Source organism: Danio rerio, chromosome 5, assembly GCF_049306965.1.
Source record: "Danio rerio strain Tuebingen ecotype United States chromosome 5, GRCz12tu, whole genome shotgun sequence".
Classification (NCBI taxonomy): Eukaryota; Metazoa; Chordata; class Actinopteri; order Cypriniformes; family Danionidae; genus Danio; species Danio rerio.
The window spans coordinates 75122501-75134244 of NC_133180.1; the positions used below are offsets into that span (position 1 = coordinate 75122501).

The following is an 11744-nucleotide window of genomic DNA, read 5'->3' on the forward strand; positions in this document are numbered from 1 at the left end:
TAATAGACATCCAAATATATCAAATATACGTCTAATAGACATCCAAACATATCAAACATACATCTAATAGACATCCAAACATATCAAACATACATCTAATAGACATACAAACATATCAAACATACATCTATAAGACATATTGGCTACATATGTGCTCCAACAGTCATCAAACAGACAGATTAGACATAGTTTAGTCATTTGATGACTAGTGTATTTTTGGACTATTGTTAGACATCTGTTGAATGCCAGTAATTAGCATTCATTATTCTTCCACAACTCTACATAGTATACAAATAAACTCTACAAATCAAAAACTGTGACATGAGTTCAATGAGTAAATTTGTAGGTTAAAATGAGACTAAAAACACACCAGGGTAGAGCCGAGTTTGATTTCACTTTTAAAATGAATGTATTTTGATAGCAGCATACAAAGTGAAATGTTTTCCAAATGTAGATGTGTGCTTTGTTCTCCAAGAAAAATGATCTGGTCTACAAAATCAAATAATTATTCCCATTTCCCATCCATTTATCCAGAAGCTATAACAATGTAGTATTTAAGCTACAGTACATGTTATTGAGCAGTCCGTGAGCTGCAGTAAGCATTATCTGCATGTGAATTGATGATGGCGATGCTGAGCTCAGCACTGAGAGTCCTGCAGCCGTCTTTTTCAGTGGCATTGAAGCAAATCAGGTCATTATAAAATGCAAAACAACATCTCCATCCATAAAGACTAATGTGAAGCTAACTGCGATGTAAATAACCAGGTCGAAAGGTTCAAAAATCGGGCAATTATCACAACACTAGGGACTTAAATTGCAATTTCATAGGCATTTTCATTAGAGTCAATGATTTGTTCATTTGTTCTGTTGTGCGTTTCACATTTTCAGTTTCCTTCAGTGAGTAATGGTGCTGTTTGAGCACTAAAATATCAGTATCACTACGAAATCCCTCATCAGCTCCTGTGTTTTAATAATAATAATAATAATTCCTTGCATTTATATAGCGCTTCTCTGGACACTCAAAGCGCTTTACATAATGGGGGGGGGGTCTCCTCATCCACCACCAGTGTGCAGCATCCACCTGGATGATGTGATGGCAGCCATTTAGCGCCAGAGCAAACACCACACACCAGCTGATTGGTGGAGAGGAGACAGATTGATGAAGCCAATTATGATATGGGGATGGTTAAGAGGCCATGATGGACAGAGGCCAATGGGCAGATTTGGCCAGGATGCCAGGGTGAAACCCCTACTCTTTTTCAAAGGACATCCTGGGATTTTAATGACCACAGAGAGTCAGGACCTCAAACATTTTATTCTGTTACTAATTTATATATATATATATATATATATATATATATATATATATATATATATATATATATATATATATATATATATATATATATATATATATATACAGTTGAAGTCAGAATTATTAGCCCCCCTGTATTATTAGCGCCCCTGTTTATTTTTTCCCCAATTTCTGTTTAATGGAGGGAAGTTTGTTTCAGCACATTTCTAAGCATAATAGTTTTAAAAACTTATTTCTAATAACTGATTTATTTTATCTTTGCCATGATGACAGTAAATAATATTTTACTTGATATTTTTCAAGACATTTCTATACAGCTTAAAGTGACATTTAAAGGCTTAACTAGGTTAATAAAGTGAACTAGGCAGGTTAGGGTAATTAGGCAAGTTTTTGTATAATGATGGTTTGTTTTGTACACTATGGAAAAAAAATTGCTTAAAGGGGCTAATAATTTTGTCCCAAAAAATGGCTTTAAAAAAATTTAAAATTGCTTTTATTTTAGCCTAAATAAAACAAATAAGACTTTCTCCAGAAGAAAAAATATTATCAGACATACTGTGAAAATATCATTGCTCTGTTAAACATAATTTGGGAAATATTTAAAAAAGGGGAAAAAAAAATAAAAGGGGGTTAATAATTCTGACCTCAACTGTATATATATATCATCACAAAGGAAAATATTTTTGTTTTTAGAATATATATTAGTGATGCATACAATGATTAAAGAATAACCAAAAAAGGCAAAGATTGGCAATCACTGATTACTGAAATCTCGTTCAACAATTGCAAAAAGGGACTGAAAGGGAAGAAGCACAGCTTCATCTGGCAGAGGAACAACTGACTCGGACCAAACTGCAGCAAACCAAGGCCAGACTTGAGATCCGCCTCCTAAAGGCTATGCTCAGACAAGCTGCTCTCTCCACATCAGACGAGGAAGTCTGAGTTTTTGACATCAAGTAACTTGAAACTTGTTAGAAATATCCTCAATGTACAGTGTTTGTGTTTTGGTCTCAGATGAGAGGACTGCTGGAAGAGGAGGGGCTGGGGGTTTTCTTGTTTTTATTTATTTTATTTTTTTGAATGTGTGTGAGTTTTCATTTCAAATAAAAATAAAGTTATATTGACTCACTCTGGCTATTCTACTTGTTGCTCTTTACATATCTATGGTTCTACATTGTGATTTCCTCTCCTGTTTGAGCACTGGTTATCCAGATTTAGTGATCCTGAAAAGTTCCTATACGGATCAGATTGATCCAATCCAATGCTTCTTTGAAAAACTTGCTCAAAACTAAGCTGTGATCACGGATCGCAAAAAAGGATTACTAAATCCAGATCAATTTTATCTGGATTAAACCTTTTGAAAAACCCGGCCCTGAACCAGCTAATCAAGCTCTTACTACATATGCTAGAAATTTCCTGGCAGGTGTGTCGAAGCAAGTTGGAGCTAAACTTAGCAGGACACCGGCTCTCCAGGATCGAGTTTGGACACCCCTGGTGTAAACTAAACTGAAACTTAACTTTTTGTCTTTATTTGCGGTTGTAAATTGTATTATGGGTTGTTAACCTCTGCTCTGTCGACGTTTGATGTTGAAAATTCAACTGTACAGTTTAACAAAGTGACATTTATTAACATTTTAGCCGTTTGAAGTCATATAATATATAAGAAATTGTACTATATAGAGAAATAAGGCTGTAAAATCACAGAAAATGTGCTGGCAGCTTATTATAAGGTGTTTGTAGCATAATATACAACACCAACCCAGGCTATTTATCATTTTAAACTTTTACAAATGTTCATAAAAGTCACTTTTTCAAACTTTTCAATGTCAAAAGTTGTTGGAAGGAAGATTAAGTCCCATAATGCAATAAAAAAATCCTAAATAATACCAATATTTTATATTATACTCCTAAAGGAATCAAAAGATAATGCTACGGTTATTAAAGTAACCCTCGTTCCCCGAGGGGGGGAACGGAAATGCTATGTGGAAAACCTTCCACTATGGGGTTTTCCCCAATAGTGGAAGGTTTTCCATATAGCATTGGAGTTCCCCATCCGAAGGGGAACTCCTGATCCTACTTATCAGCATGGAAAAATTATCGTCAAGAAGACATATCTCAAAAAGAATGGATAGTTTCTTGTCTATATGCCCAAAATAATAGTGTTAACACAAGTTGCAAATTACTGCAATATAAATGGCTCATACAAACTTACATTACCCCAGCTAAACTCCATAGATTTAACCCAAATATTCCAGATAGCTGTTCAAAATGCAATGAAGAAGTGGGTACCCCTACCCCATGGGAGTGCAATGAGATTCACATATTTTGGAAAGAGATTCTTATCATGATTGTTAAATTACTTGAAGGAAATATACATTTCAGGGCTCAACAATAAGGACTGCCCTATGGCCCGGGGCCAGTGTGAGAGACGCTTGGGACAGTAGGATTATTACTGGCCCGATTGGGACAGTGCTGCCTTGTCACTAAAGTTTAACTTGCCTGCGACTACTTGTCAATTGTGTGCATTTTAAGCTTGAGCTTTTTAGTCTTAAAATGCTACCTTCTCCGATGTTGTAAACACCAAATTACTCTTCGGATCTTCCTATCTGATTTGATGTTTTGAGCATGCTATTTTTTTCCGCATCCTGGTAACAACCAGTACAGCGAAGAGACGGCAACATGGCAGCAACATCAAAGTAAAAGGCTAAAGTAAAATGTCTGTTTATAACGTGTTGGAAGCAGACATTTACGTGAGAACACATTGAAAAGATTTGTGATTAATATTCAATTTATTATTTATTATTTATTAATTTTTTTTGCTTAATTTGCCAGTCGGCAACCTTTTGTTAAATCATTTCAATCTGCGATAAAATACCTCCACATTTCCCATAATGCATTTTTTGTTTGCATAGCACGGATTTCTGCTCAAACATTTATTAACATTTTTCAAATATTGAAATTCTAGATTCACAGACGTTATTTTTGACACATTATTTATAATATGTGTCTAAAAAATAACTATTAACTTGTCTTTTTCATTTTTTGATGGGCCCAGTGAAAATCTTGGCAGGGCAAGTAAAAATCTGGCCCGATTGGACCAGTAGAAAAAATCCTTAGCACTGAACCCTGCATTTAGTTCCCAAATTATGTTTATTTCATGTACAGTAGATGTCAGAATTATTAGCCCCCCTTTGATTTTTATTTTTCTTTTTTTAATATTTCCCAAATGATGTTTAACAGAGCAAGGAAATTTTCACAGTATGTCTGATAATATTTTTTCTTCTGGAGAAAGTCTTTTTTGTTTTATTTCTGCTAGAATACAAGCGTTTTTTAATTTTTTAAACACAATTTTTAGGTCAAATTTATTAGCCCCTTTAAGCTTTTTTTTTTTATTAAAAAACCATCGTTATACAATAACTTGCCTAATTACCCTAACCTGCCTAGTTAACCTCATTAACCTAGTTAAGCCTTTAAATGTCACTTTAAGCTGTATAGAAGTGTCTTGAAAAATATCTAGTCTAATATTATTTACTGTCATCATGACAAAGAGAAAATAAATCAGTTTTTAGAAAATGAGTTAATAAAACTATTATGTTTAGAAATGTGTTTAAGAAATATTCTCTTCATTAAACAGAAATAAAAAATAAACAGGGGGGCTAATAATTCAGGTGGGCTAATAATTCTGACTTCAACTGTATTTGTGTGGTAAATAACCTTCTGCAATGTTCCCTCATCATTCACTACAGCTTTACAAAAGGTCTGTCAGAACAAAACCTGTGGGCTATATTGCATATACAGCAATATATATTTATATACACAGCCAACATCCGGCCTCATGCATAATTTACAATCCTTAAGTTTTATAAAGTTAAATGCTGGTTGGCAAATGTCAAAAATAAAATGTGATCCACAGCTCTGTGAGAGGCCAGCTGGCTAGATGAACTCAAACGGCCAGTTCATAAGCAGAACCAACAAATGCAAAAGAAAATGAACTAAATAAGCATTTATATTTCAACACACTTCCGTTGCTCTGAAGTATTCAGATATTAAAGCAAAACATGCATCTTTATAGTAGACATAATACCCCAAAATCAACTTGCAATGACATATACTTCACATGTTTGTGTATTGTGCATGTTGCAATTGTTGGTTGAGGAATTAACCCTCCTGTCATGTCCGCATCACACCCCTCACTTTAGTGTTCCCGGTCAAAATTGGCCGCTCTGTTTTAACTGCTTTTAAATAAGCACGAAAACCATTTATCACCCCAAGTTTTTAATCAGCATTCTTTAACTGTGAACATTGTCTTAAAGTAGTGTTTAACATGAATTTATAGAAGTAGACATAAAATAACTGCAGTGAAAATACAATTAGGCACTGAAAATGCATTACAAAATGAACCATAGATGACAGAAATCAAAACACTTTGCTTTATTACCAATAAACAGCTTGCTAAAATAACTATCACAGCGTCTGACCAAAAGAAATTGAAATTTAAACCCATTTGAATGAGTTTTCAACCAGCAAAGCACCAACAAACGGTCTCCTTTCCTGTAGATTGAGTGCTCAATCTTTCATTTAGTCCTTCAATTGCACTATATTAGTGTACTAATGTAGGGAATAGTGAATGAGTGTATAGACGGTGATTAAGGACTCAGCACTAGCGCTAGTTATCCTCTGGCCGTTTTTGGGTGAGATGCTAATGGTCTAATCCAGGGGTCACCAATCCTGGTCCTGGAGGGCCGGTGTCCCTGCAGGATTTAGCTCCAACTTACCTCAACACACCTGCCTGGATGTTTCAAGTATGCCTAGAAAGACCTTGATTACCTTGTTCAGGTGTGTTTGATTAGGGTTGGAGCTAAAATCTGCAGGACACCAGCCCTCCAGGAACAAGTTTGGTGACCCCTGGTCTTATCCAATGAAAACATTTATGCTAAGCTAAGCTAAAAGTGCTGCTAGACCCAGAGATTGGTATGAATTTGTACAGTCTGAGGAGTGCACTGCTGAAAAATCCAGCTTGTTGGCTGGTTTTAGCTGGTCGACCAGGCTGGTTTTAGAGGGGTTTTGGGCATTTCCAGGCTGGTTTCCAGCCATTTCCAGCCTGGTCTTAGCTGGTCAGGCTGGAAAATGACCAGCTAAATCCAGCTAAAACCAGCTTGACCAGCCAGGTTCAGACCAGGTTCTGGCTAGGCTGGTCAAGCTGGTTTTAGCTGGTCATCTCCCAGCCTGACCAGCTAAGACCATGCTGGAAATGGCTGGAAACCAGTCTGGAAATGGCCGAAACCCCTCTAAAACCAGCCTGATCGACCAGCTAAAACCAGCCAACCAGCCTAGGCTGGTTTAGGCTGTTTTTTTTCAGTAGGGTGGATATAGTCTGGATTCTCATTGATTTCCTATGGTGGTCACTTTTGACCGGAAACACCACAGGTGTAACAAAGTTGATTAAAATACTCAAAATTCAACAAAAGAGGTGATTGTCACTTTAATATGTTTAGGATATAATAAGTTCTCAAGGCAATCAGATGTAAAACATAATATTTATGGCTGTTTTTTTGTTGTAAATCGGTCAGATTTGACCCGAACACAACAGGAAGGTTAAAGGTATTCTGTGTGCAAACATAATAGGTAAATGAGGAGAGTGTCTTGCACAAGGGAAGCACAAAGCAATAATCCTCCACCACACAGCATTTAAATAATTCTTAAGCAGCATGAAAATAAAAACTGCAGAAAGTGCTGGCTCAGCACAAACACAAATGAAGATCACAAACAACACAATATCAACAAAACATAAGGCATGTGTGTGTATCTGTGTAAGAAAACAGGATACATCTGCAGCTCATCAAGCATAATATTATACCAAAACATACATTGTCTTGTTAAAAGCAAGCAAAGTGTGTATTTTAGATTATTTCCCTGCTAAAAAATCCAGCTTACACCAGCCTAGGATGGTTGGCTAGTTTTAGCTGGTCGGCCAGGCAGGTTTTAGAGGGGTTTTGGTCACTTCCAGGCTGATTTCCAGCCATTTCCAGCCTGGTTTTAGCTGGTCAGGCTGGGAATTGACCAGCTGAAACCAGCTTGACCAGCCTAGCCAGGCTGGGAGCCCAGCCAAAACCAGCTATGTCCAGCTTGAACCAGGATGGTAAAGCTGTTTTTAAATGGTTTTAGCTGGTCCCTTTCCAGCCAGACCAGCTAAGACCAGACTGGAAATGGCTGGAAACCAGCCTGGAAGTGGCCAAACCACTCTAAAACCAGGCTGGTCTCGTTTTGTCTCGTTTTACGCTTGAGCAACCAAATAAATGCTAAAGTTTATTTAACTGAATGTATTTTAATGACATTACAACATCAATGCTGTATAAGGAACCGTATAAAATGGAGAAAAGTTCACAATAACAGGTCACCGGAAGTGTATCAGCATGGGAACAGCACTAGCTCGGCATATACCCTATGGTTACAGGTTTTCAGATTTCTTCAAAATATCTTCTTTTGAGTTCAACAGATAAAATAAATGTTTGGAAACACTCGAGGGAGGGTATTTTTTTTTGGGGGGGGGGGGGGGGGGGGGGTAAACTATCCCTTTAAGGATGTCAGATTGATGCTCAGTTTCACTATGAGGTGCATTCCAAAACAAAACAAGCGAAAACAAATCTTTAGACCAAGTGGTTAGAAGAATGTTGAAGAAATGAATGTGATGATAGAAAGTTGCCAGATACCGTTCTCAGTAAAAGAAAATCTCTTAAAGGGTTCGTCCACACAAAAATGTAATTATCTCATCATTTACTCCCCCTCATAATGTTTTTAAACCTTTATGAGTTTCTTCCTTCTGTTGAACACAAAAGAAGATATTTCGAAGAAGGTGGAAACCTGTAACCATTGACATCCATTGACATTCTTGTACAATCTGAGACCCACTTTAAATAGGATATCACTCAGCTAGTGGAGATCGCTGATTTTTAAAGAAAACAGACCTTAAACGCACCGGATTTTGCATTCGCCGGAAGCGCTTAACCCAGGTTACTGGCAAATTAAAAGTCCTATTAGCATGCTTCGGCATATACCCCATTGACTTCCATAGTAGGAAAAACAAATGGAAGTCAATGGTTACAGGTTTCCATCTTTCTTCGAAATATCTCCTTTTGTGTTCAACAGAAGAAAGAAACTTATAAAGGTTTAAAAGCAACATGAGGGGGGTAAAATAATTTAAAAAAACTGTGTGAATTGACTCTTTAAGAGACTTGTTTTTACTGAAAAGTGTATTTAGCAACTTTTTATCATCACACACACTTCTTAAATGTTAACCACTTGGTCAAAAGATTTGATGTCGCTTGTTTTGGCATCCACCTCGTAATGAGTTTAAGCATCGAGCTGACATCCTTAAAGAGATAGTTCACCAAAAAAAATGAAATTTACTTTATCTCAAGTGTTTTTAAACCTTAATGGGTGCATTTTATCTGTTGAACACAAAAGAAGATACTTTATAGAAAGCTGAGAGCCTGTAACCATTTACTTCCATAGTAGCAAAAAACAAATACTATAGAAGTCAATGGTTACAGGTTTCCGTCTCTTATCAGAATATCTCCTTTTGTGTTCAACAGAAGAAAGAAACTAATAAAGGTTTGAAGCAAGTAAAGCATTAATAAATAATGACAGAATCAGCATTTTTGTGTGAACTATCCCTTTAAATAAGTGCATTGAACACATGGAGAGAGAAAAAAAAAGGGGAGAGAAAGAGAGAGACCTGATCTCCGGCACACAAGCACCTCCTCAGCAAGGTGCTGTAATATGAAACTCTGCAGTGCAAATGCTTTATAAGTGTTGGAGTTAAACAGCAGCAAATCTCCACACGAAAGCGCAACACACTCCATCACAATAAACATCTTTTCCTGAAACAAACCAAATGCTTCTCAAAGCAGAAGGAAAACCTATAATGCTTCATTTCTTTACACACAGGTGTTAAAATAGACTGGTTCTGAGAGATTTCTTACTCTAACCACATTATATTATTAAGCAACACATCTCAAAACTGCTTAAGCACTGCTTGTTTTGAGCTATAACATTAAAATGCATTACTTATCACCTCTGCTTTTCTTATATATGTACAGTATATTGATATTTTTTAGAACTAGACATTAAGTATTATGAAAAGCACTACATACATTTATATATGGCCTTTTACGTGCTTTTTTTCAGCCCCTGAGAGTCTAATCCCAATAGTAATTTATAAATGTAGCAAAATTTAATTTAATTTAACTCAAATATTCCTGTCCATGTTATTTTCTATCCTCAATATTTGATCATTATAATACAAATGTATATATTAGCTAATATATGTAGATGTGTACAGTATGTACCCATGCAAGACTGATAGTGACGCTTAACTCAGCAGTGGGGTGGCCTGTTTTGAACTACTGTGTAGTACTGGAGCTACATTACATATCTGCATCGTATGGCTGTTTTTTCATATATGACAGCATCAAATAAATGCAGTCTCTGTTATTTAAAATAAATGCAAAAAAAGAAAGAAAAAATAATTAAAATAAATGCATCTAATTTTAAATTAATGGCAGTGTTATTTATTTTGGTTAGGATCTATAGGTATGCACACAAATAATGCAGTTTTAGCTTTTAAAAATACATGCATGTAATTTTAAATTGATTGCATTGTTTTTTGTATGAATTAATAACACCAGTTGACCTGTATGTGTGCCAGTATTATGGCAGTATGCACAGAAATAATATAGTTTTAGCTATTAAAAATACATGCATGTAACTTTAAATTGATTGTATTGTTTTTGTATGAATTAATAACACCCACTGACCTGTACGTGTGCCAGTATGCAAAAAAATGCAGTTTTGGCTATTAAAATGCATATGTTTTATTTAAAATGTATTGCATATTTAATATTTGAAATAATAACACCCACTGAACTGTGTGCCAGTATTATGACCCTATAAAGTTTCAGCTACTTAAAATACAATTAATTTTAAATGTATAGCATTGTGTTTTCTAATAAATAATAACAACTATTTACAGTATGCACCGAAATAATGTAGTTACAGATATTTAAAAATACATGCATGTCATTTTAAAGTTATTGCATTGTTTTTGATTAAATAATAACACCCAATGACAATATAAACATAAATAATGCAGTTTTAGCTACTTAAAATGCATGCATTTCAATTTAAAATTGATGCATTCTGTTCTCTATGAAATAATAGCACCCTTTTAGCTATGTGCCAGTATGACAGTATGCATTTTCAGTTATTTAATTTTAAATTGCTTGAAATAATAACACCTATTGACGTGCCAGTATTATGACAGTATGCATCTTGTTATTTGATTTTAAATTGATTGCATCAATTTTTCTATGAAATAATAACACCCATCAGTGTGCCAGTATTATAACCCTTTGAAATTTCAACTATTAAAAATACACACATTTAATTTTAAATTTATTGCATTTTTCTATGAAAAATTGACAGTGTGCAGAGAAATAATGCAGTTTAAAACAGAAGCATGTAATTTTTTTATTTATTGCATTATCTTTGATTAATTAATAACACCCAATGACAGTACAAACATAAATAATGCAGTTTTACCTTCTAAAAATACATGCATTTAGTTTTAAAATGAACGCATTATGTTTACTATGAAATAATAACACCCTTTGAGCTGTGCCATTATGACAGTATGCATTTTCATCTGTTTTAATTTAAATTGACTGAAATATTAACACCTATTGATCTATGTGCCAGCATTTTGACAGTATGCATCTTGTCATTTGGTTTTAAGTTGATTGCATTATTTTGTCTATGAAATAATAATGCCCTGTACGTGTGCCAGTATGCACATAAATAATCCCGTTCCACAGGCATTTAACTTGAAATCCATTGCATTGTTCTTTCTTTCTACGAAGTAACACAGATTGAGCATTACAGCAACCTCTTGTTTTGATCTTGGTGCAGCAGCAGCGGCGGATCAGCTCACCTGTGCCTGCACGTGTTCACACAGCAGCCGTACACCGCCTTCCCCCTTCCCTCCTCCCGCTTGCCAACTTATCCCTCTTCCCTACCTTGCGCTTTTTCTCCCGCGATCGGCTCCTCTTCTTGGACTTCTCCTCCTCCTTCTCCTTCCTCTCCTGCTCGGCGAGAGCCTCTAAATCCTTGTTTTTGCGCAGATGTTTGGCGGCTTGTGCCATGGTGCCGTTCGCAGCCGGAGAGCGCCGTGCCGGGCAGGGGAGGCTCTGTAGATCCGCTGATGGATGCTGGTGCTCGGCTCATGCAGTCCTGCAGTATGTGTTGTGTGTGCGTGTGGGTGTGTGTGTGTGTGAGTCCCGCTCTCTCTCTGTCTCTTTCCTCCAATGCAGCACTAGTTAGTCAGACAGACCTGAGAGAGGCTTCATTGAGAGGGATTCTGCTGCAGCACTGC

The 11744-nt window shown here is 36.0% G+C and overlaps 1 protein-coding gene across 32 annotated transcripts in view; it reads right to left on the minus strand.

The window, feature by feature from the left end:
• Window positions 1–11744, minus strand: part of ank1a (ankyrin 1, erythrocytic a) — a 223213-nt gene extending 211469 nt beyond the window's left edge. For all 32 annotated transcript variants that reach the window (XM_073950221.1, XM_073950245.1, XM_073950229.1 and 29 more), the window contains exon 1: window positions 11389–11744. In XM_073950221.1, the coding sequence (XP_073806322.1) occupies window positions 11389–11514 (126 nt within the window). In that variant the 5' untranslated portion in view covers window positions 11515–11744. The remainder of the gene's footprint in view (window positions 1–11388) is intronic.